Here is a 26,584-nt window from a genome sequence, read left to right as displayed (position 1 = left end):
GTTGCCAGAAATTTCGACCATGTGTAGGCTCCATCGGACAGTTTCCATCGGAATTTCCATCACACAAAATTTAAGATCTGGTTCTCAAATTTTCCAACAACAGAATTCGTTTGCGTAAATTCTGATCGTGTGTACACAATTCTGACGCACAAAGTTGCATAGTTGCATAATTGCATAGTTAGTAAGGTTGAATAAAGACACCAGTCCATCCAGTTCAACCTGAGTGATTGTCTACAATTGTCCCTATCCCTGTACATTACACACTCACATTGGTCCCTACCCTCAAGGAGCCCACAATCCAAGGTCCCCATTCATATACTAGGGCCAATTTTTGGACAGCAGCCAATTAACCTACCTGCGTGTCTTTGGAGTGTGGGAGGAAACTGGAGTACCCAGAGGAAACCCACGCAGGCACAGGGAGAACATGCAAACTCCAGGCAGGTAGTGTCATTGTTAGGATATGAACAAGCGACCCTTTTTACTGCTAGGCGAGAGTGCTAACCACTACACCACTGTGCCGCCCTTGAATGCTCAGAATCAAACAGAAGAGCCGCACTGGCTATTGAACTTCATTTTTCTCAGCTCGACGTATGTGGATTCTGTTGTCGGAATGTGCGATTGTGTGTACGCGGCATAATAGTGGCTTTGTGCACCGCCCATAAAGTTTCCTCTGAAACACCATTCACTTCAATTAGGGTGAAGTATTCTATGAGGGCCTTCTCTATCTCAGTTTACCTGATGGGGTCATTTAGGATGGCTTCATTAAATATCCAGTGGGGGAAGTTTACTTTGGGGAGGTTGGTTACGAATCGTAATAAGGACCATGAAGTGGACTGACCAGACCATGTCCATAATATTTTCTCTGACCACTGAGGGGATTAAAACGTTGTAGACCAGGAGTTGGTCAATCCTAGCATAGGATTGGTGTGAATGGGAGAAGTGTGTATAATTTTTTTGTGTAGGGTTTAATTCTCTCCAGATATCAGTGAGGCCCAGCTGAAAAATCATTTTAGCAATCTTGGAACTGCTCCTGGTTGGACGAATAATTTGAGCATGGGGAGGTTTAGCTTTGTCTATGCCAGTGATGGCGAACCTTGGCACCCCAGGAGATTTGGAACTACATTTCTCATAATTCTCCACTACACTACAGAGTACCTAAGCATCATGGGAAATGTAGTTCCAAAACATTTGGGGTGCCAAGGTTCGCTATCATTGGTCTAGGCCTTAGTCGAAGGCAGTATTAGAGTGACCCCCAAGGATGATCAAGCCTTCTAAATGGGGGCCTAGGGTCTTAAAGAATACATGAAAAAATTTGGATTGCCCGGTATTATGAGCATAGTACGATATAGAGGAGTAAAGTTGATCATCTAGGGTCCCTTTAATCCGGAGAAATCTGCCTTCAGGATCTCTGTGTTCTGATCTCAAAGAGAACCTACAGCTCTTTGAGATGAGAATAGCTACCGCTCTGGTATTATCCTCTGCATTAGACAGGAAAAATAGGGGGAAATGAGCATGGATAAAAGATGGTGTGTACCAAATCGGGAAATGTGTTTCTTGTAAGAAAACAACATCAATTCTGTGGAATCTCATGTAGTCAAGGACCTTTCTGCGTTTAGTGGGGGATATTAGCCCTTGGGCGTTATGTGTTGCTACTCTTAAGGGAGCAGCTTGTGGTGCCTTACTCATCATGGAGCTGGAGGGGCAGACCTATAGCCAATTCACCGTCACTTACCTATGGAGAGCCATGGATCTGGTCTCGGTGGCTGGAGTGCTCGGAAGCTTTGACCTTCCGGAAGATGGGTGATCCGCACAGGGTCTGGTGGTTGGCTGGAAAAGAGAGAGAGGTAAGAAAGAAGAAAAGGTGGAGAAAATAAGATAAGGTACCCAGGCCTGAGAAGACAGCAGACGGAGAGGGTCCTGCTGTCTGGGAAACAACAAAATGTCCACTCCCTCTGGGAGGGATGTAACCTAACCCAGGGAGAAGGTGAAACCAAATCCATGGGGTAGGGGGAGGCATGGCAAAACTGCCTCGGCCTCAGTGCACTAGTTTGACAACTGAAAAATATTGCTAAAGTATGGGGGAACTTTTGGTCCTAGGCATGTGATCCTGGGGGGGGCCCTGTGGGGGAAGGACCCGTGCCCCAGGGGAGACGTCCCAGAGATTCAGGATTGCAGCACAGAGTGGATCAACAGGTTGACACAATCAAAGTGACAAAAATTAAGTGTTCTGGCAGCAAAGTTCAAACCTCTGGAAAATCATAAACAAATAACATGAGATAAGCTCAGAACTAAGAAGCAGTAGGTTAGGGAACTTAGGGCTACCTGCCCTGCGACCTCCAGATCTTGAGAAAAGGTGACATTGGTATCAGGGTTTGGGTCCTGGAATATCAAGGGGGCATAGTGTCCTTAGCTTGTATAGGTTTAGGTTTGTTATAGACGGTCATCAGGGGGCTCCAAGGGTAGGGGCGCTTGACAGATCCAGAGCTGGAAAGGAATGCATCTTGCCTTTGAAGTTGAACTTTAAAGCAAAGGGGAAAGCCCATCTGTACTTGATGTCATGTTGAGATAACACTGTTAGGAGGTGTTTCAAGGTTCTCCCTTTTTGGATTGTGGTTGGCGAGATGTCAGCAAAGACATGCCCCTGGCAGGTTAGGGTAGATTGGAAGCGACACAACTTAATCACTTCTTCTTTGACAGAGAAAAAGTGAGGTTTCACTATTATGTCTCTGTGGGAGCCATCTGTACTTGGAGGGCCTAGGGCCCTGTGAGCCCAGTCTATCTCCAATTTGTGTGGAGGGATGTTGGGAATCATTTGTTTGATGAAATCCTGCATGACAGTCATGGCGTCAATGATTGATTCCAGGAGGCCTCTGATTCAGAAATTCTGTCTCCTGGACCTATTTTCCAGGTCATCAATCCTGGAAAGTGCCATATTCAGTTGATCCTGAAGAACCTGAACATGGTCAGAGTTTTGTTTAGTTTTAGAAACAGTTATGTCCAGCTTAATTTCTATAGCTTCCAACCTGGATCCTTGGTTCTGGAAGTCCTCCCGGATATCACTAGTGATTTTGGCTGCTGTTTGTGCTAGTCCCCTGTCTAGTCGGTCTGAAAATTTCATGAAAAGGTCAGGAGCTGTGAGGATGGAGATGGGGGCCAGGTCAGTTGGAGATGGCACATCTGCTGTTGAGATGGTTGGGCCCAGGGGGGAAACCAGGAGATCCTCCATAGTGTGTTCAATGAGGGATTCTGTGGAGGCTGGGGAGGGGGCCACGGGCTGGTGGTTGCTCATGTGGGTGCCCGGGGTGAAGATTAGGGTAGCTGGGTCTGTATGAGCCTGTAGAGCTCCTCTGTGCCCGGAGTGTGCGGCTGCATTGCGCCTGCCATCTTGGATTTGGCCAGAACTGTTGCAGGGTTGAATTGTGGCCCCAGATCTCTCTGGGCCAAGCCCACTGACATGTGTCTGTTCTCAGGGCTTTCCTCCGTAAGATGGTGCTGGTGTGTTGAATCACGGGACCCTGTGTCCACCACTAGGTGCGCCATTTGGCTGTGGCAGTGCAGAGCTCTTGGCTTTAGCGGCCATCTTGGAAACTCCTGTGCATGTGCCCCCCTATCAGGTTTTTATTGCTGTCTCTGTCTCTGCTGGGGAGATTAACTCTCTCTGTTTGTTCTGGTGACTTTTGTACCAGATCAGTAAAAAGAAGAGGAAATCTCCCTACTTTGGATAGGATTTCCAGTGGTAGAACAACCAGGGTCGCAAAGGTCACACTTCTGACCAGGCTCTGGTGTTCCATCGCTGTCTCCTCCTGTGTGTGCACTGCGGAAAGAGTAAAGCCCAGCAGCTGAATGATAAAAGGTACAGACAGCCAGGTCAGTGAGCTCATCCTCCATCCTCTATCTGTGAGTAAAATGTATCCCCCCACCTTTCTCCCTCCTGCCTCTCAGTAAACTAAGGTAAAGGGGACACAGCTGTAAGGGGTACTCTGCATGTTGTGATGTAAGGGGGGCTTTGGTGAGCAGAGATCCCCTTAAATCAGAGTTCCCCTTTACACCAGAGTCCACAGCTTTCCCCTTTACATCAGAGCCCCCCTTAACCACTTCAATACAGGACATTTTTACCCCCTTCGTGCCTAGGCCAATTTTCAGCTTTCAGTGCTGTCACACTTTGAATGACAATTATGTGATCATGCAAAACTGTACCCATATAACATTTTTATAATTTTTTTCACACAAATAGAGTTTTATTTTGGTGATAGTTATTTATTCACCACTGGGTTTTTTATTTTTTTCTAAAAAAGAAAAAAGACCAACTCATTTGAACTTTCTGTAAAAAAAATTAGCACATAACAATTTTGCTTCTTCACTGATGTGCACTGATGGGCACTGATAAGGAGGCACTGTTGAGTAGAATTAATGGGCACTGTTGAGGCACTGATAGGTAGCACTGATGGGCATTGATAGGCGGCACTGATGGACACTAATTGGCATTGTTGGGACTGCACTGTCTTGCCAGTTAATGGCTCTCCTTTCCTCACACAGACACAGTATGGGAGGAAAGGACTGCCAACAACTGGAAAGTCTGATAACATGTGATCAGCTATGATTGGACACAGCTCATCCCATGGTAAAGGGCCACAGTTATTGGCCCTGTACTGTGATCTGTGATCAGCTGTGTCCAAAGGACAGAGTGCTCATCGAGTGCCTTGGATGCGTGCCCCAGGGGCCACATGGAAGGTCAGGTTCTTTGAGAACATACATGGACTCCCTCCCAAAACTGGAAGTTCAAGCTGTAGCCATCTTTTGGCTATAGCATGGGAGGGAAGAATTTAAATCAGGGTTCCCAGAGCACTCCTTACATCAGAGCTCCCCTTTACATTGCAGAGTCCACTGAGATCCTTACAGTTGTTAACCTTTAAAATCTATACTTCTGATTTATTAATCACAAGATATGATATGGGTTAAATGAGAATTCGAGGAGGAAAAGCTTTAAATATAATAACATTTATTAAAGGTAGTTGAAAGTCTAGCTAACACACAAATCTCTATCTATGGTCTTACATCAAGTAAGAAAATACTAGGTTGAAATACAATATTTACATGCAGGAATACAAAGTATATTCTCTAAGACAGTGATCTACAAGCATATTTAGTTACAAGTAAGAGGGCGCACCTTTCCCATAATTACCCGCATCCTTACCAATGTTCCACTCTGATGGCTGGCTTCCCAAAAAGAGACCTGTTACCTCCCCTTTGCTCTGAGTATATGCCTTCATGCTGATGCCCCATAGGCTGCCTTAGCTTGGGTCATGATTGGAGGGCTTACTACATAAGTCAGCCCCCTTTCATGCAAATCCTTGTGACTATTCTGGGCAGAAGATGTACCGTATTTATCGGCGTATAACACGTGCTTTTTTCCCCTTAAAATCGGGGGAAAATCATGGGTGCGTGTTATACGCAGATCCCCCCGCCGATCTGCTGATCTGCGCTCTGTCGAGCGCCGCCGACATTTACCGAGCTGAGCCGAGTATACTGTGTACTCGGCTCCGCTCTCAGTCATGCCCAGTCCCGCCTCCTAGCCTTTAGGTCTCGCCATTGGCCCGGTGTTGTGTCCATCACAGGAGCCAGGACAAGGGGCGGTACGGGGGCGTTACTGTGAGCAGAGCCGAGTAGCCGAGTACCCTCGGCTCGGCTTGGTCTATGTCGTCGGTGGGAGGAGCCGAAGATCTCGACGGCGGCGGCGGGAGGAGCCGAAGATCTCGGCGGCAGCGGCGGGAGGAGCCGGAGATCTCGGCGGCGGGAGGAGCCGAAGATCGCGGCGGGAGGAGCCGAAGATGGCGGCGGCGGTAAATTTAAAACTAACCATACTGCAATTTTGTGGAAGGCTGCAGGGGGACAGTGTAGGGCTGCAGGGGGACAATGTAGGGCTGCAGGGGGACAGTGGAGGGCTGCAGGGGGACAGTGTAGGGCTGCAGGAGAACAGTGTAAGGCTGCAGGGGGACAGTGTAGGGCTGCAGGAGAACAGTGTAGGGCTGCAGGGGGACAGTGGAAGGCTACATTGATGGGCATTTAAAATGTAAGTTTTTTTCCTTAAACTTGCCTCCTAAAAGTTTTTTCCCTTAAACTTCCCTCCTAAACTTGGGGTGCGTGTTATACGTCGCCACGTGTTATACGCCGATAAATACGGTAATTGGATTTCCCCAGGGACTTCGGTATTAATTATGGTTGGGCTCTCTTCATTGTCTACCCCAGCATGGGGTCCTTTGAAGTGAGTAGGTGTAGAACAATGGGAGTGGCTCTCCATTGTTGGTATATACAAGTCTCGGCCCCGCATTGTCTGCTCTTAACAAGCGCCTGGGGGAAGGCATTATACCTGGCTTTCATAGATGCAAGCCAAATGAGATCTATTTCTAATTACAATATTTTACAGATATTAATGAAGATTTCACATAAACTCATAAGGCAACACAGTGTTCTCTTATAGTGTACATGGAAATTTAGTGGGCTCTTTTGTAAGGAGGGCTCTGTGGACCCTCATTAAAGGGGAATACTGGGAACTCTGATGTAAATGGAGGCCCTGGTTACCAGAGCCTGTAGCCTTTCCCCTTACATCAGAGTTCCTTCTGTACATCAGAGTTCTCAGTGTTGCCCTTAAATTAGAGTCTCCAGAGTTCTCCCTTTACATCAGAGTCTGCATAGTCCCCCCTTACAGTGAAAGGGAACTCTGCAAGTTCAGATCTAAAGGGGAACTTTGCATGATCAGATGTAAAGGAGAACTTTGTGGATTTAGATGTAAAGGGGGAAGTCTGTGGACTATCATGTAAAGTGTGGGGGGGGGGCTCGTGTGATTAAAACCATATGATTAGAAATGTTATTTATACACAAAATACAGTGCCTTGAAAAAGTATTCATACCTCTTGAAATTTTCCACATTTAGTCATGGTACAACCAAAAAACATAAATATATTTTATTGGGATTTTATGTGATAGACCAACACAAAGTGGCACATAATTGTGAAATGGAAAGAAAATGATAAATGTTTTTCAAAATTCTTTACAAATAAATATCTGAAAAGTGTGGCGTGCATTTGTATTCAGCCCCCTGAGTCAATACTTTGTAGGACCATCTTTCACTGCAATTACAGCTACAAGTCTTTTTGGGTATGTCTCTACTAGGGATGAGCCGAACACCCCCCGGTTCGGTTCGCACCAGAACTTTCGATCGGACCGCAAATTCGTACGAATGTTAGAACCCCATTAAAGTCTATGGGACTTGAATGTTCGAAATAAAATGTGTTAATTTTAATAGCTAATATGCAAGATACTGTCCTAAAAAGGGTTTGGGGACCTGGCTCCTGCCCCAGGGGACATGGGTCAATGCCTAAAATGTTTTTAAAAATTGTCGTTTTGGCGGGAGCACTGATTTTAATGACGATTAAAGTGAAAAAAAAAGTAAAATATTCCTTTAAATATCGTGCCTGGGGGGTGTCTATAGTATGCCTGTGAAGTGCCACGTGTTTCCCGTGTTTAGAACAGTCCCTGCACAAAATTACATTTAACGGAAAAAAAGTAATTTCAAACTGCTTGCGTTTTTAATGTAATATCTGGTTCCGGCAATATGGATGAAAATCATTGAGAAAAATTACATGGGTAGCCCCCCTTGCCCATTACCAGCCCCTTCGGGTCTTGTACGGATATTAAGGGGAACCCCATACCCATATTAAAAAAAGGAAAGACGCGGGGCCCCCAGGCCCTATATACTCAGAACAGCACTATACAAGCGGTGCAAACAAGACAGGGACTGTGTAGATTTGTTGTGTTAAGTAGAATCTGTGTATAATTTGGAACTGGTACATTTTTAAAGTGTAGCTCCAGTCAAAAAATCTATTTTTAAGCTTTTTGGAAAACATAGGGAAGGGTTATCACCCCTGTAAAATTTGTTTTGCCGTCCGTCTTTTTTTCATCTCACTTCCTGTTGTCTCCTTCCGTTTGCAAGTAGGAGACATTTGAAAGTAGGGGCCTGCCCTATATGCTCTGCAGAAATGGAGGAACAAGGTGTTGGTGTTGTCACAACATTGTAAGCCCTCAAAGTGACTCTTGGTGGGTGCTGGAGCACCCTGCTGTGAACGAATATATCAAGAATTGTAATTATATGCCATTGTTGAACAGTGGTAGAAAAATTGACCTTTGGTGGTTGTGGTGCTGGTGCCACAACACTATAAGTCCTCACAGTTACTCTGGGTGGGCACAGGAACGGGCCCTGCTGTGAAATATTATACCAAGAATTGTAATTACATGCCCCTGTTAAACAGGGGCTGAAAAATTGGGCCTTAGGTACTGGTGCCACAACACTGCAACCTCTCCCATATACTCTAGTTGTAGTGCAGGAATGAGCCCTGCTGCAAAGCGTTGCATCAAAAATTGTAATTAAACGCCCCTGTTAAACAGGGGCAGAAAAATTAGTCTGCTAGCACTGGTGCTGGTGCCACGACACTGCAACCTCTCCCATATACTCTAGTTGTAGTGCAGGAATGAGCCCTGCTGCAAAGCATTGCATCAAAAATTTTAATTAAACGCCCCTGTTAAACAGGGGCTGAAATATTGGGCTGGTGGCATCACCCAGAACCAAAAATGTTCTTCCAACATATCAGCGGAGGAGGAAGAGGAGAGACAATCAACATAACTGGATAGTCACTCAGCATCAGCATAGGCAGTCTTGAAGGGATGTGATATTTAAAAAAAAAATTATTCGGTTACATCAGCTTCAGGTGCTTGGTAGCTGTGGTATCAGTCGATCAACTGAGTCGGTGGACAGGCGCACCCTGTGATCGGTAACAAAGCCACCAGCAGCACTGAAGGTGTGTTCCAAAAGAACGCTGGATGCAGGACAGGCCATTAGCTCAATTGCATACTGTGCAAGCTCTGGCCAGTGATCCATCCTCAAGACCCAGTAAGCCAGAGGATTTTCGGTGGGAAAGGTGTCCAAGTTTGACCTTGCGCCTAGGTATTCCTGCACCATGTAAATCAGATGCTGGCGATGGTTGCTGGAACCGATCATACCTTGGGGCTGAGGACTAAAACATTGTCTGAACGTATCGGTCAGACGGCCACCTTCTCCACCGCTCCTTCTGACCGATGCCTCAGCAACACGTTGTCCAGGACCAGGAGTTTGTAACCTCCCAGTCTCTGGGAACGCGTTGCACAGACCTTTCTGCAAGGCCTCCCGGAGATGTCTCATCCCCTGCTCCCTCTGCGATGGCAAGATAAGGTCGGCAACCTTACCCTTGTACCGTGGATCAAGGAGAGTGGCCAGCCAGTAATGGTCCCTCTCCTTGATCCGAAGAATACGAGGATCCTTCCGCAGGCTTTGCAGGATCAGGGAGGACATGCAACGTAGGTTAGCTGAGGCATTGGGTCCGGAGTCCTTTGGGTCACTAAGGACAACATGATCCACAGCTACCTCCTTCCAGCCACGTACAAGTCCATGGGTTTCTTGGGACTGTAAATCATCCCTACAAGACTGCTGCTGCTGAGTGCCAGCCTCCACCTCCATGCTGACACAATCATCCTTCTCCTCCTCCTCCTCCTCCTCTTCCTGTGTGATGGGTGGGAAAGCAGGAACACTGTCTAGATAAAGGGAGCCTTGAGAGGCAAGGAAGTCCTCCTCTTCCTGCCTCTGTTCTGCCTCAAATGCCCTGTCCATTATTCCACGCAGCATATGCTCCAAGAGGTGGACAAGAGGTACAGTGTCACTGATGCATGCACTGTCACTGCTCACCATCCTTGTGGCCTCCTCAAACGGTGACAGGACAGTGCATGCATCCCTGATCATGCCCCACTGGCATGGTGAGAAAAAACCGAGCTCCCCTGACCCTGTCCTGGTGCCGTAGTCACACAGGTACTCATTTATAGCCCTCTACTGCGTGTGCAGCCGCTGCAGCATGGCCAACGTTGAGTTCCACCTGGTGGGCATGTCACATATAAGGCGGTTCTTGGGCAGGTTCAACTCATTTTGAAGCTCAGCCAGCCGAGCACAGGCATTAAATGATCGGCGGAAATGCATACAGACTTTCCTGGCCTGCTTTAGGACATCCTGTAAGCCCGGGTACCTGCCCAAGAACTGCTGCACCACCAGGTTAAGGACGTGAGCTACACAGGGCACATGGGTCAGTTGTCCCTGTCGGAAGGCGGAGAGGAGGTTGGTGCCATTGTCGTAAACCCCCATTCCTGGCTTAAGTTGGCATGGCGTCAACCACCTCTCAGCCTGCCCCTGCAGAGCTGACAAAATATCTGCCCCAGTGTGGATCCTGTCCCCCAAACAAACCAGCGTAAGCACGGCATGGCATCGTTTTGCCTGCGTACTTGCGTAGCCCCTGGAACGCCTACGGAGCACCGCTGGTTCTGAGGACAGAGCACTGGAAGAGGCCATGGAGGAAGAAGAAGAGGAGGGGGTGGAGGAGAGAGGTGTGTCACAACCAGTAGTAGCATTTTAGAGGCGTGGTGGGGGAACAACCTCCAACACTACTGCATCTTGTCCTGCATCCTTCCCAGCTGCCAGAAGAGTGACCCAATGGGCCGTGAAAGACAGGTAACGTCCCTGTCCATGCCTGCTGGATCATGAGTCAGCGGTAATATGCACCTGATTGCCCTGTCCAGCGAGGCAAGGACATTGCCTTCCACATGCCGGTAGAGAGCCGGAATAGCCTTCCATGAGAAAAAGTGGCGTTTGGGGACCTGCCACTGAGGAACCGCACATTGTACAAACTCACGGAAGGGGGCCGAGTCTAACAACTGAAAAGGCGGCAGTTGAAGTGCTAGCAATTTAGCCAAGCTAGCATTCAACCGCTGGGCATGTGGATGGCTGGGAGTGAACTTCTTTAGACGGTCCAGCAGCTGGGGCAGGGAAATTTGCCTGCTATAATCGGACGTGGGTGTACTGCTAGCAGAGTGCCCGGAAGCACTTGGCTGTGACACACCTAATTCTACACCTTCATTCCTCTCAGAGCTGGTTTCAGAGAGGACTGAAGGTCTAGTGGGGTTGGAGATCCCAGCTGATGAGGAGCAAGGAGAGGTCCGCTTTGTTCTTTGGTGGGTCTTTGAGGTATGCTTGCTAACGAGCTGCATGGCAGGTCAGCATATGTCTGGTCAATCATGTGGTGCCCAAGCGGCTGATGTTTTGGCCACGCGAGATACGCTTTAGACATATGTTGCAAATAGCAGTGGTGCGATCTGATGCACTCGTCTCAAAAAAGGCCCACACCAAAGAACTTTTAGAATAATGCGCAGAGGCAGCGCCCTGCACAGGCGGAGCTCTGCGGTGTAATTCAGTCGGTGTGCTGCCCCTAACCTGGCCCCTGGAGGGCATCCTGCCTAGTTGGACATGTGCCTCCTCCTCCTCCTCTCTCCTACCAGGCACCCACGTGGAGTCAGTGCCCTCATCATCCCCTCCCTCTTCATCGCTGGAGCAAACCTGGCAGTATGCTGCAGCTTGTGGAACATGACTGCCAGATTGCTGTCCTTCTTGAGCATCCCCTCTCTCTGCGCTCATGCTACTGCCTTCCTCTAGCTGAGTATCATCATCAGAGCCTACAAAACACTGGGCATCCTCCTGGAGCATGTACCCAACACTGTGCTCAAAGAGTTCAGGGGACTCCTCAGGAGGACGTGGTGGGTCTAGGGAAGGAGTCACTAATGATGACATTGAGACGAGGGAAGACGATGCTTTGGCAGCTGCTTTGCTAGTACCCTGAGCCTGGGTGAGAGAGGATGAGGAGGATGAAGAGGGCTTGGTCATCCACTCTACCCAGTCTTCAGCATGATGCGGCTCAACACGTCCAGCTGCCGAAAAGAAGGACAACCGTGTCCCATGGCCACGTGCTGATGATGACGATGCACCGCGTCCACGACCAGCACTGTTGTCTCTAGACACAGAGCCTACTTGCCCTCTTTTATCGGCTTGCACCTGTCTGCCTCTCCTTGTTGGCCTTCCAGACATGGTAATGGCCTGAAGGGAGATGGGAAAACCAGCAATTGGGTAGTGTATATTGTGCTGGAGGCACACAACACCCACTAACTCCCGCAGATGGCAGATGGCTCAATTAGAGAAGAGCTATATAGGTGGATATAATGGTGTATAGTGCAGTCAGGGCATGCAGACAACACGCACAATCTCCTACAACTGACTGCAAGCTCTATTACAAAAGAGCAATATAGCTAGCTACAGTATATAGGTGGATATAATGATGTATACTGCGGTCAGGGCACGCAGACAACAGGCACGATCTCCTACAACTGACTGCAAGCTCTATTACAAAAGAGCAATATAGCTAGCTATATAGGTGGATATAGCGGTGTATAGTGCGGTCAGGGCACGCAGACAACACCAACAATCTCCTACAACTGACTGCAAGCTCTATTACAGAAGAGCAATATAGCTAGCTATATAGGTGGATATAACGGTGTATAGTGCGGTCAGGGCACGCAGACAAACACGCACAATCTCCTACAACTGGCTGCAAGCTCTATTACAGAAGAGCAATATAGCTAGCTATATAGGTGGATATAAGGGTGTACAGTGCGGTCAGGGCACGCAGACAACACGCACAATCTCCTACAACTGACTGCAAGCTCTATTACAGAAGAGCAATATAGCTAGCTATATAGGTGGATATAATGGTGTATAGTGCGGTCAGGGCACGCAGACAACACGCACAATCTCCTACAACTGACTGCAAGCTCTATTACAGAAGAGCAATATAGCTAGCTATATAGGTGGATATAACGGTGTATAGTGCGGTCAGGGCACGCAGACAACATGCACAATCTCCTACAATTGACTGCAAGCTCTATTACAGAAGAGCAATATAGCTAGCTATATAGGTGGATATAACGGTGTATAGTGCGGTCAGGGCACGCAGACAACACGCACAATCTCCTACAACTGACTGCATGCTCTATTACAGAAGAGCAATATAGCTAGCTATATAGGTGGATATAACGGTGTATACTGCGGTCAGGGCACGCAGATAGTGATGGACGAACGTTTCGCCCGGCGGTCGTTTCGCGGCGAATTTCCGACATTCGCGGTCCGCACGTTCGAACGCCTTTTTCCGTCGTTCGCCGCGGCGGACTTACGTGTTTAATGTATACAAGAACTTTAACCTTTGGTGACACGTTTATCATGTGATACAGGACAGCCAATTGAGACATGACAGCACATGGACACTTGTACATTCCCCCTAACCTATAAATACACCCGATCCGGTGGCCATTTTACATTCTTTCTTCTGTTACGATAGGGACAGGTTCCTGTGTGGAGTAGGGAGAGATAAACCACTAGCTATTTGGTACACAAAAGTTCTTTTCAGGACTGGTATAGGTGTTAGGTGTTGATAGGTTTGCTGTGCTGCTGATTCTTGCAGCAGCCTGAGTGTCTTTTGTTAGTTTAGAGAAAGGGAAAGGACGGTGTATGCTACAGGGACAGCCAGATTAGTCTTTCATCATCATCATCATCATCATCATCATCATTAGCTGTTACTATCAAGGTCCACAAAAGAGCTGTTCCAGTAACCACTAATCGTTCTCTTTTTTTGCCAATTTGTATAGGGACAGGAAGGAAGCAGTGTTGTCAGGCAGTGAGGGTAATTTTAAAGACTTGCTGTTATTATTAGTTCCACAAAGGTTCTTTTCAGGACTGGTATCAGTGGTACAGTAATAGGCTTGTACATGTATAATATTCTTTCTTCCAAATATAGAAAGGATATTATACTTGACTGCTGCCCTTCTGCTGCAGTCTGCTAAACATTCACAACTCACTTGTTCCACAAAAGTTCTTATAAGGACTGGTAACTTGGTATAGGGTGCTACGGTACATAGGCTTGAGTGCGGTACAGTCTGCTGTTCTGTAAGGACCGCTATCGGTCCACAATAGATAGGGTTGACGTGCACCACTGCTGACCGCTGCCCTATACTGCAGCAGTCCTTCAGCGGTATAGGGACTGACGTACAGTCTGCTAATCACTAACACACAACCTGCTTGTTCCACAAAAGTTCTTATAAGGACTGGTAACTTGGTATAGGGTGCTACGGTACATAGGCTTCAGTGCGGTACAGTCTGCTGTTCTGTAAGGACCGCTATCGGTCCACAATAGATAGGGTTGACGTGCACCACTGCTGACCGCTGCCCTATACTGCAGCAGTCCTTCAGCGGTATAGGGACTGACGTACAGTCTGCTAAACACTAATACACAACCTGCTTGGTCCACAAAAGTTCTTATAAGGACTGGTAACTTGGTATAGGGTGCTACGGTACATAGGCTTGAGTGCGGTACAGTCTGCTGTTCTGTAAGGACCGCTATAGGTCCACAATAGATAGGGTTGACGTGCACCACTGCTGACCGCTCACCTATACTGCAGCAGTCCTTCAGCGGTATAGGGACTGACGTACAGTCTGCTAATCACTAACACACAACCTGCTTGTTCCACAAAAGTTCTTATAAGGACTGGTAACTTGGTATAGGGTGCTACGGTACATAGGCTTGAGTGCGGTACAGTCTGCTGTTCTGTAAGGACCGCTATCGGTCCACAATAGATAGGGTTGACGTGCACCACTGCTGACCGCTGCCCTATACTGCAGCAGTCCTTCAGCGGTATAGGGACTGACGTACAGTCTGCTAAACACTAATACACAACCTGCTTGGTCCACAAAAGTTCTTATAAGGACTGGTAACTTGGTATAGGGTGCTACGGTACATAGGCTTGAGTGCGGTACAGTCTGCTGTTCTGTAAGGACCGCTATCGGTCCACAATAGATAGGGTTGACGTGCACCACTGCTGACCGCTGCCCTATACTGCAGCAGTCCTTCAGCGGTATAGGGACTGACGTACAGTCTGCTAATCACTAACACACAACCTGCTTGTTCCACAAAAGTTCTTATAAGGACTGGTAACTTGGTATAGGGTGCTACGGTACATAGGCTTGAGTGCGGTACAGTCTGCTGTTCTGTAAGGACCGCTATCGGTCCACAATAGATAGGGTTGACGTGCACCACTGCTGACCGCTGCCCTATACTGCAGCAGTCCTTCAGCGGTATAGGGACTGACGTACAGTCTGCTAAACACTAATACACAACCTGCTTGGTCCACAAAAGTTCTTATAAGGACTGGTAACTTGGTATAGGGTGCTACGGTACATAGGCTTGAGTGCGGTACAGTCTGCTGTTCTGTAAGGACCGCTATCGGTCCACAATAGATAGGGTTGACGTGCACCACTGCTGACCGCTGCCCTATACTGCAGCAGTCCTTCAGCGGTATAGGGACTGACGTACAGTCTGCTAATCACTAACACACAACCTGCTTGTTCCACAAAAGTTCTTATAAGGACTGGTAACTTGGTATAGGGTGCTACGGTACATAGGCTTGAGTGCGGTACAGTCTGCTGTTCTGTAAGGACCGCTATCGGTCCACAATAGATAGGGTTGACGTGCACCACTGCTGACCGCTGCCCTATACTGCAGCAGTCCTTCAGCGGTATAGGGACTGACGTACAGTCTGCTAAACACTAATACACAACCTGCTTGGTCCACAAAAGTTCTTATAAGGACTGGTAACTTGGTATAGGGTGCTACGGTACATAGGCTTGAGTGCGGTACAGTCTGCTGTTCTGTAAGGACCGCTATCGGTCCACAATAGATAGGGTTGACGTGCACCACTGCTGACCGCTCACCTATACTGCAGCAGTCCTTCAGCGGTATAGGGACTGACGTACAGTCTGCTAATCACTAACACACAACCTGCTTGTTCCACAAAAGTTCTTATAAGGACTGGTAACTTGGTATAGGGTGCTACGGTACATAGGCTTGAGTGCGGTACAGTCTGCTGTTCTGTAAGGACCGCTATCGGTCCACAATAGATAGGGTTGACGTGCACCACTGCTGACCGCTGCCCTATACTGCAGCAGTCCTTCAGCGGTATAGGGACTGACGTACAGTCTGCTAAACACTAATACACAACCTGCTTGGTCCACAAAAGTTCTTATAAGGACTGGTAACTTGGTATAGGGTGCTACGGTACATAGGCTTGAGTGCGGTACAGTCTGCTGTTCTGTAAGGACCGCTATCGGTCCACAATAGATAGGGTTGACGTGCACCACTGCTGACCGCTGCCCTATACTGCAGCAGTCCTTCAGCGGTATAGGGACTGACGTACAGTCTGCTAAACACTAATACACAACCTGCTTGGTCCACAAAAGTTCTTATAAGGACTGGTAACTTGGTATAGGGTGCTACGGTACATAGGCTTGAGTGCGGTACAGTCTGCTGTTCTGTAAGGACCGCTATCGGTCCACAATAGATAGGGTTGACGTGCACCACTGCTGACCGCTGCCCTATACTGCAGCAGTCCTTCAGCGGTATAGGGACTGACGTACAGTCTGCTAAACACTAATACACAACCTGCTTGGTCCACAAAAGTTCTTATAAGGACTGGTAACTTGGTATAGGGTGCTACGGTACATAGGCTTGAGTGCGGTACAGTCTGCTGTTCTGTAAGGACCGCTATCGGTCCACAATAGATAGGGTTGACGTGCACCACTGCTGACCGCTGCCCTATACTGCAGCAGTCCTTCAGCGGTATAGGGACTGACGTACAGTCTGCTAAACACTAATACACAACCTGCTTGGTCCACAAAAGTTCTTATAAGGACTGGTAACTTGGTATAGGGTGCTACGGTACATAGGCTTGAGTGCGGTACAGTCTGCTGTTCTGTAAGGACCGCTATCGGTCCACAATAGATAGGGTTGACGTGCACCACTGCTGACCGCTGCCCTATACTGCAGCAGTCCTTCATCGGTATAGGGACTAAGAGTTTTGTCACAGGGTCATTTAAAAAATGACAGGCAGAGGAAGAGGCAGGCCCTTCCGCAGGGGTGGTAGGGGTAGGGCAGGAGCAACAGGCTTGAGCCAAAGTGGGAAGTTGCAGAAGGTGCGTTCAATTACTTTAAAGGATGCACCAGACTTGGTTGAGTGGCTCGCTCAGCCTTACTCTTCTGCACCCTCCTCATCCTCTCGATCTGCACCCTCTTCTTCACTCTCTGCTATGTGCACCCCCAAAGACACTACCACCAACAACACGACCACCACCACCACCACCACATACCTTCCGCTTGAGTCACTGGAATTATTTTCCGATCCATATCAAGAGGACATTTCTGATGCGCAGCCACTCTTGGTATTGGATCAGGAAGAGGAGGTAGCAACAAGCGCTACTCAGCAGTCTGACGCCAGTACCCAGATCAGCCCAAGGAGGAGGTTGGTCCCCGGTGTTGCTGCCTACTCCGAGATCTCTACTTATAGCGGTGGGGAAGGTGACGTTGATGATGACGTGTCTAGTGATGTCACGTGGGTGCCCACAAGAGAGGAAGAGGAGGGGAGTTCAGAGGGAGATATGGACCAGCAGATAGGGAGGAGAAGCAGCAATGACTTACATTGCACAGCAGGGACAAAGCAGACTGCAAATGTATCAGGAGCGAGTCATCGACCATGTACGGTCACATCTGGCGCTCCCAGGACACCGGCACATGGCTCCGCAGTGTGGGCTTTTTTTAACGTGTCCGCTGCTGACAATAGCGTTGCCATCTGCAATCTTTGCAGTCAACGCGTTAGTCGCGGTAAGCCCAATACTCACCTAGGGACGACCGCCTTAAGAAGGCACATGAGCAGCCATCACCGAGCCCAGTGGGAGCAACGGAACACACAAAGCCACACTGCAGGCTCTCACCGTCCAGCCTCGTCTTCTACTTCTCCTTCTCCTCTCTCCTCACAATTGTCCTCCACTCCACCTTCCATCACGCCAAGCTCACATTTTTCTGCAAAAAGGCAGGCTTCCGTGGGCCTAATGTTTGAGCGTAAAAAAATGATGACGCCGGATAACCCTCTTGCCCAACGGTTGGCGGCTGGCTTGTCAGAACTCATAGCCCGCCAACTACTGCCATATAAACTGGTGGACTCGGAGGCCTTTCGCAAATTTGTGGCCATTGGAACACCACAATGGAAGGTCCCAGGAAGGAAGTATTTCTCAGAGAAGGGCATCCCAGAGCTATATGGCCATGTTCAGCGGCAAGTGAATGTATCTCTGGCACACAGTGTCGGTGCCAAGATACATCTGACCACAGACACGTGGTCTAGCAAACACGGGCAGGGAAGGTATATCAGTTTTACTGCCCACTGGGTGAACCTTCTGACGGCCGTCAAGCATGTAACCCGTGGCACCCGTGTAGATTTGGTTTTACCGCCACGGATTGCATGCAGGCCTGACTCTTCTTCTCCTCCTCCTACTCCATCCTCCTCCCTCTCCTCCTCAGCTGCCTCCTCCTTTTCCGCTGCTAGCGTCTCTTCCACTGCACCGCCCAAGCTCCCCAGAACCTATTCCACATGCCAGGTGAGACGTTGCCATGCCGTGCTGCGTCTGTTGTGCCTGGAAGCAAAGAGCCACACTGGCCCGGCACTCCTTTCAGCTTTGCGTTCACAGGCAGATGAGTGGCTAACACCGCTCAATTTGACAGTTGGTAAAGTGGTGTGTGACAACGGTGCCAATCTGCTTAGCGCATTGAAACAGGGCAAAATCACGCACGTGCCGTGCATGGCACACGTCTTAAACTTGGTCGTGCAGCGATTCCTTGTCAAATACCCTGGGGTCCAGGACATCTTGCGGCAGGCAAGGAAAATCTCGGCCCATTTCAGAAGATCTTACACGGCCATGGCTCGCCTTGCTGACATTCAGCGGCGACACCATCTGCCGGTCAGACGTCTTATTTGCGATTGCCCGACGCGATGGAACTCAACCTTCTATATGCTTGATAGGCTGCTCCAGCAGAAACGTGCAGTTAACGTCTACCTGTATGAACTCTGCGAAAGAAACGGTTCTGGGGAGCTGGGTTTTTTTTCACCGCGCCAGTGGCTGCTCATGCGCGACACATGCAGACTTCTGCGGCCATTTGAGGAGATCACCAAACTGGTCAGTCGCAGCCATGGCGCCATCAGTGACATGGTACCTTATGCCTTCTTTCTGGAGCGTGCATTGCGTCGTGTCATTGATCAGGCTGTGGAGGAGCAGGAGCGGGAAGATGAGGAAGTCGCAATGCTGGATGAATTCCAAGGGGGGGCTACTCTATCTGAGACAAGTCAACAACAGGAGTCTGATGAGGAGTCAGAGGAGGATGGTGCCGGGGCGGATGAGCAGGAGCAAGAAGAGCATGCTTTAAACCTTTCTGGGATCCCTGTTGTGCGAGGATGGGGAGAGGAGAATGAAGAGGACGACATTATCCTGGATGATGAGCAGGAGCCAGGCCACCACACCGCTTCCACTTTAGTGCAAATGGGGGCCTTCATGCTCCAGTGTTTTAATAGGGACCCCCGTATAAAAAGCATGAGGGTCAAGGACCAGTACTGGGTGGCAACGTACTTAGACCCCCGGTACAAACACAAAATGGCGGAAATGTTACCGCCGTCGCAGAGGGCTGTCAGAATGCAGCACTTCCAGGCCTTGCTTCGAGAAATGCTGCATTCTGCTTTTGCGTGCGCTGGCAGAGGAGCAATTCCCACTCCCAGAGAAGGATTTGCGGGTACCAATCCAACAGCGCCTGCAAGAAGAGGCCGGTTTGAAGATGTGTTGGTGACTTCGGATATGAGGTCATTCTTTCAGCCGACCCATCGACAGGTGTCATCCGGATCCAGCATCAGGGAACGCCTAGACCGTCAGGTGTCCGACTACATTGGGTTAACGGCCGATGTGGACGCTCTGAGGAGTGATGAACCCCTAGACTACTGGGTGGGCAGGCTTGACCTCTGGCCAGAGCTTGCCCAATTTGCAATCGAACTGTTGGCTTGCCCCTCATCCAGTGTCCTGTCCGAAAGGACGTTCAGCGCAGCAGGGGGGATTGTGACCGATAAGCGTACTCGCCTAGCTCACCACAGTGTTAACTACCTCACATTTCTAAAAATGAATGAGGCATGGATCTCGGAGGAATTCAACACATGTGACCAGTAGACCATGTATATGTCTATAAACTATTTTTTTAATCAAGCACACAGACCTTCTTAATTCATTTGGCTCACTTCCTTGACCCAAAAAAGCACACCGTACTATATGCCCCTACCCTCCTCTTTGAAGAGGTTGAGCGGTGTCATATTTCTACTGGGGCTGCTTATGATATCCCTGTGCTGTGCTGACTTCCTCCTGGGGGTTCTTATTATGAAGGGATCACACTATCCCTGTGCTGTGCTGACTTCCTCCTGGGGGTTCTTATTATGAGGGGATCACACCATCCCTGTGCTGTGCTGACTTCCTCCTGGGGCTGCTTACGGTGCTGCTGTCAGTGCTGTATGTCACGGTGCTGCTGTCAGCGCTGTATGTCACGGTGCTGCTGTCAGCGCTGTATGTCACGGTGCTGCTGTCAGCGCTGTATGTCACGGTGCTGCTGTCAGCGCTGTATGTCACGGTGCTGCTGTCAGCGCTGTATGTCACGGTGCTGCTGTCAGCGCTGTATGTCACGGTGCTGCTGTCAGCGCTGTATGTCACGGTGCTGCTGTCAGCGCTGTATGTCACGGTGCTGCTGTCAGCGCTGTATGTCACGGTGCTGCTGTCAGCGCTGTATGTCACGGTGCTGCTGTCAGCGCTGTATGTCACGGTGCTGCTGTCAGCGCTGTATGTCACGGTGCTGCTGTCAGTGCTCTGTATTACGGTGCTGCTGTCAGATGCCTCTATCACGGTGCATGTGTCATTCCGGTATGTCACGCTGCTGGTGATCATCTCCTGCACCCTCTTCTTTGCCTACCCTGGTCCCTGACCTTCCCTCTCCTCCATTGCCTTCATTAGCTCCATAGTCCTGAATTGTTAGAACAATTTCCCAAATAAAATAAAAATGCTTGTAGTTATCGATCCCAAATTCACCTCATACATGTATTATGTCATTGTCCAGATGGTGGGACTACGTTTTACCCCCTAATAATTACCACGTGGCCGCAAATTCGACATGAAGGTTTGCAAAGTTCGCCTCCCATTGAAGTCAATGGGGCCCGCGGCGAACGTTCGGTTTCGCGAACGTTTGGGTCCGTTCGCATTTCGCGTTCGCGAAACGTCCCGTCGGAAGTTCGTCCATCACTGCACGCAGACAACACGCACAATCTCCTACAACTGACTGCAAGCTCTATTACAAAAGAGCAATATAGCTAGCTATATAGGTGGATATAATGGTATATACTGCGGTCAGGGCACGCAGACAACACCCACAAACTCCTGCAGATTGCTAACAGCTCAATTACAGAAGAGCAAGAACGCAAAATTGGCCGATAACGATCGGTGTATACTGTGTTGAAGGTACACAGAGAACACCTACTAACTCCTACAGACGCTGGCGGCCTTATATAGTGTGGGGCACGTACTACACAGCTTGAGCTATGATTGGCCACAGGCATCCTGCCTGTGGCCAATCATGGCTCTCCTCGCTGCCGGCACCATGATTGGCCAAGCATGCAGGGTCACAGTGCATGCTTGGCCAATCATTAGCCAGCAATGCACTGCGATAGCGCAGTGCAGTGTGGCCCATAATGCTCGGTGTTCGCCGAACGTGCGAACAGCCGATGTTCGACTCGAACGCAAAGCTCATCCCTAGTCTCTACCAACTTTGCACATTTAGAGAGTGGAATGTTTGCCCATTCTTCTTTGCAAAATAGCTCAAGCTCTGCCAGATTGGATGGAGTCTGTGAACAGAAATTTTCAAGTCTTGCTACAGATTCTCAATTGGATTTACTGTAGGTCTGGACTTTGACTGGGTCATTCTTACACATAAATATGCTTTGATCTAAACCATTCCATAGTAGCTCTGGCTGTATGTTTAGGGTTGTTGACCTGCTGGAAGGTGAACCTCTAAGATTGCCCTGTATTAGATAACTTCTAAGATTGCCCTGTATTTGGCTCCATCCATCTTCCCATCAACTCTGACCAGCTTCTCTGTCCCTGCTGAAGAAAAGCATCCCCACATCATGATACTGCCATCACCATGTTTTACAGTGGGCATGGTGTGTTCAGGGTGAAGTGCAGTGTTAGTTTTCCACCACACAGAGTGTTTTGCTTTTAAGCCAAAAAGTTAAATTTTGGTCTCATCTGACCAAAGCACCTTCTTACACGTGTTTTCTGTGTCCCCCACTTGGCTTCTCGCAAACTACAAATGAGACTTCTTATGGCTTTCTTTCAATGATGGCTTTCTTCTTGCTACTCCTCCATAAATTTCAGATTTGTGGAGTGCACGATAGTTATCCTGTGGACAGATTCTCCCACCTGAGCTGTGGCTCTCTGCAGCTCCTCCAGCAGATCCATTGGCCCCTTGGCTGCTTCTCTGATTAATGCTTTCCTTGCCCGGCCTGTCAGTTTAGGTGGGTGGCCATGTCTTGGTAGGTTTGAAGTTGTGCCATACTCTTTCCATTTTCAGATGATGGATTGAACAGTGCTCCGTGAGATGTTCAAAGCTTGGGATATTTTTTATAACCTAACCCTGCTTTAAACTTCTCCACAACTTTATCCCTGACCTGTTTGGTGTGCTCCTTGGCCTTCATAATGCGGTTTGTTCACTAAGGTTCTCTAACACACCTCTGAGGGCTTCATAGAACAGCTGTATTTATAATGAGATTAAATTACACACAGGTGGACTCTATTTACTAATTAGGTAACTTCTGAAGGCATATCAGAGGGGGTATCAGAGTAAAGGGGGCTGAATACAAATGCAAACCACACTTTTCAGATATTTATTTGTAAACAATCTTGAAAAACATTTATTATTTTCCTTGCACTTTACAAATATGTGCCACTTTGTGTTGGACTGTCATATAAAATCCTAAAAAAATACATTTATGTTTTTGGTTGTAACATGACAAAATGTGGAAAATTTTAAGGGGTATAAATACTTTTTCAAGGCACTGTAAATGTATAGTGTATACTACTAAAAAATTTGTAGTGCGCCACTAAAGTTTTTGGGTTTGGCTTGAAGAAAAGGTGGCAACCCTACCCAAGACAGCAAGAAGGGGGCCCGCTGCAGAACATGTGAAAGGGTCCCACTGAGGGACTGTGATAAAAGGCCCCTGATGGAAGTAAAGGGCTCCGGGCTCAGAGGGAAGAGGGGGTCAGGGAGGGCCCTTCATGGTTTCTTGTACCAGGGCCCTGAAGGTTCTAGTAACACCTATGGAATTTCCTTACTTTGGAGAGATGTTCTCCAACCTACTGTTATGTCTTTCTACAGACAGGAAGTGAAGGAAAATATCCCTGGACTGGGAGCAAAACAAATAAAATTTTCTGCTTTAGATATACTTTAATTTAGTTCTGGTATAATTATCTGAAATACAGAAATTGCTGGTAAAAAAAAGTTTCTATATTTTACATTACTTTGGAATTTACAATATGCAAAATACTTATTAAAAATTCATTAAAAAAATGTCAGCTTGTGCATTAGGTGCTGCACGTTAATTAATCATAGTTGCTATACAGTTTGTGCTAGGCTATTTAATTTACCCTTAGTCAAACATTTTATATTTTAATATGATAAATACTAAATATAAATTGTACAATTGCTGAGAAAGTAATAAACAGACTTTCTTTAAGCACCTTGTACAGTGAGGGAAAAAACTATTTGATCCCCTGCTGATTTTGTACATTTGGCCACTGACATAGAAATAGTCAGTCTATAATTTTAATGGTAGGTTTATTTTACCAGTGAGAGACAGAATAACAACAAAAAAAAATCTAGTAAGAAGCATTTCAAAAAAGTTATAAATTGATTTGCATTTTAATGAGTGAAATAAGTATTTGACCCCTTCACAAAATATGACTTAGTACTTGGTGGAAAAACCCTTGATGGCAATCACAGAGGTCAGACATTTCTTATAGTTGACCACCAGGTTTGCACACATCTCAGGAGGGATTTTGTCCCACTCCTCTTTGCAGATCCCCTCCAAGTCATTAAGGTTTCGAGGCTGATGTTTGGTAACTTGAACCTTCAGCTTCCTCCGCATATTTTCTGTTGGATTAAGGTCTGGAGACTGGCTAGGCCACTCCAGGACCTTAATGTGCTTCTTCTCGAGCCACTCCTTTGTTGCCACGGCTGTGTTTTTTAGGTCATTGTCATGCTGGAATACCCATCCACGACCCATTTTCAATGCCTTGGCTGAGGGAAGGAGGTTCTCACCCAAGATTTGATGGTAAATGGCCCCGCCCATCGTCCCTTTGATTTGGTGAAGTTGTCCTGTCCCCTTAGCAGAAAAACACACCCAAAGCATAATGTTTCCACCTCCGTGTTTGACAGTGAGGATGGTGTTCTTGGGTCAGAGGCAGCATTCCTCCTCCTCCAAACACGGGAAGTTGAGTTGATTTCAAAGAGCTCAAAACAGGTCTCATCTGACCACAACACTTTGACTCAGTTCTTCTCTGAATCATTCAGCTGTTCATTAGCAAACTTCAGACAGGCCCATACATGTGCTTTCTTGAGAAGGGGGGACCTTGCGGGCACTGCAGGATTTTAGTCCTTCACGACGTAGTGTGTTACCATTTGTGGTGACCATGGTCCCAGCTGCTTTGAGATTGGCATGATTATCCTGTGCAGTTCTGGGCTGATTTCTCACCCTCCTCATGATCATTGAAACTCCACGAGGTGGGATCTTGCATGGAGCCCCAGACTGAGGGAGATTGATAGCTATTTTGTGTTTCTTCCGTTTGCGAATAACCGCACCAACTGTTGTCACCCTCTCACCAAGCTGCTTGGCAATGGTCTTGTAGCCCATTCCAGCCTTGTGTAGGTCTACAATCTTGTCCCTGACATCCTTGGACAGCTCCTTAGTCTTGGCCATGGTGGAGAGATTGGAATCTGATTGCTTCTGTGGACAGGTGTCTTTAAGGGAGTGTTCCTAATCGTAGCATGTTACCTGTACAGAAGAGGCGTGGGATGCGGAAATCTTGTTGATTTATGGGGATCAAATATTTATTTCACTCATTAAAATTCAAATCAATTGATAACTTTTTTGAAATGTGTTTTTCAGGATATTTTTGTTGTTATTCTGTCTCTCACTTTTAAAATAAACCTACAGTTAAAATTATAGACAATCATTTCTTTGTCAGTATGCAAACATACAAAATCAGCAGGGCATCAGATGCTTTTTGACCTCACTTTACATGTTAGAGCCTATAAACAGTTTACATAGACTTTATTGATTCATTAAAACGAGTCAAAACTAGTTTACATTTTATAATACTCACCAGAGAACATCATTAGGTGTTGTTAGATCAAATGCGCAACTTTCTAATCCATCCTTGAACTGGATGACCTTTGAATAGACCCAGACAGGGAACACAACAACGAAAGATGCTGCCCATAGAAGGATGTTTACACGTATAGTCTTTGATATTGTCCTCAAGCTTGTTAGGCGAAATGGCTGTACAAGAGCCATGTACCTGCAATGTTAAACAATGTAATTAGTAATATAATTCAGTGATAATGGATACACTCTTTCAAGCAAGTGTCTCACAAAATGCAAGAACTTTTTTTGATCTACAGCTATACTTATATTGGGTTCAATATGTTTTAAGCACTGTACCACACGTCAAAGCAACAGTGTGAGCAAAAATAATCAGGCATTATTTAGATAATTACCCTTTATTTTTCATTGTGCTTTCAATAATTATTATTATTATTATTATACAGGATTTATATAGTGCCAACGGTTTACACAGCACTTTACAACATTAGGGCAGACAGTACAATTAAAATACAATTCAATATGGGGGGGGGGGGGGGGACAGAGCCCTGCTCGTTAGAGCATACAATCTAGGAGGGAGGGTCAAGTTATACAAAAGGGTAATAGCTGTGGGGGATGAGCTAATGGAGAAAATAGTGCAGTTGTTAAAATGGAGGCAGGATAGTCTTGTCTGAAGAGGAAGGTTTTTAGGGATCGCCTAAAAGTGGATAAATGTGGAGACAGTCTGACAGATTGGGGTAGCGAATTCTAGAGGATGGGCGGGGCTTGGGAGAAGTCCTGGAGGTAGATATGGGAGGAGGTGATGAGGGAGCTAGAGAGCAAGAGGTCTTGGGAGGAACGAAGAGGGCGATTAGGTTGGTATTTTGAGACTAGGCTAGTGATGTAGCTGGGGGCAGAGTTGTGGATAGCTTTGTAACTTATTATTAGTATTTTGAATTTAATTTGTTGGGGAGTGGCAGCCAATGGATGGATTGGCAGAGGGGTAACAGACACTGAGCGGTTTGTAAGGTGGACGAGTCTTGCAGCAGCATTCTGGATGGACTGAATGGGGGATAATCTATTTAAAGGTAAGCCAATGAGGAGGGAGTTGCAGTTGTCAAGGCGAGAGATAACCAGGTAGTGAATTGAGAGCTTTGTGATTTCATTGGTTAGAAAGGGACATCATTTAGAGATGTTGCAGAGGGTGAGGTGGCAAGCTTTGGAAAGTGATTGGATGTGGGTCCGAAAGTAGAGTTCAGAGTCGCATGTGGGGATGGGTGGATGGTTGTGCCATTGCTCTTGACAGAGAAGTCAGGGC

The 26,584-nt window shown here is 47.5% G+C and overlaps 1 protein-coding gene across 1 annotated transcript in view; it reads right to left on the bottom strand.

The window, feature by feature from the left end:
• The window catches only part of MCHR2 (melanin concentrating hormone receptor 2), a 225,461-nt gene that overhangs the window by 86,536 nt on the left and 112,341 nt on the right, over positions 1–26,584 (bottom strand). Inside the window, exon 3 of the mRNA XM_077490302.1 lies at positions 25,289–25,483. Within this exon, the coding sequence (XP_077346428.1) occupies positions 25,289–25,483 (195 nt within the window). The remainder of the gene's footprint in view (positions 1–25,288; positions 25,484–26,584) is intronic.

This window comes from Lithobates pipiens, unplaced genomic scaffold (assembly GCF_037356315.1).
Source record: "Lithobates pipiens isolate NorthernLeopardFrog02 unplaced genomic scaffold, aLitPip1_a1.2 Scaffold_18, whole genome shotgun sequence".
Lineage (NCBI taxonomy): Eukaryota > Metazoa > Chordata > Amphibia > Anura > Ranidae > Lithobates > Lithobates pipiens.
The sequence above is the reverse complement of the archived record's forward strand: the minus strand, read 5'-3'. Positions and strand labels throughout refer to the sequence as shown.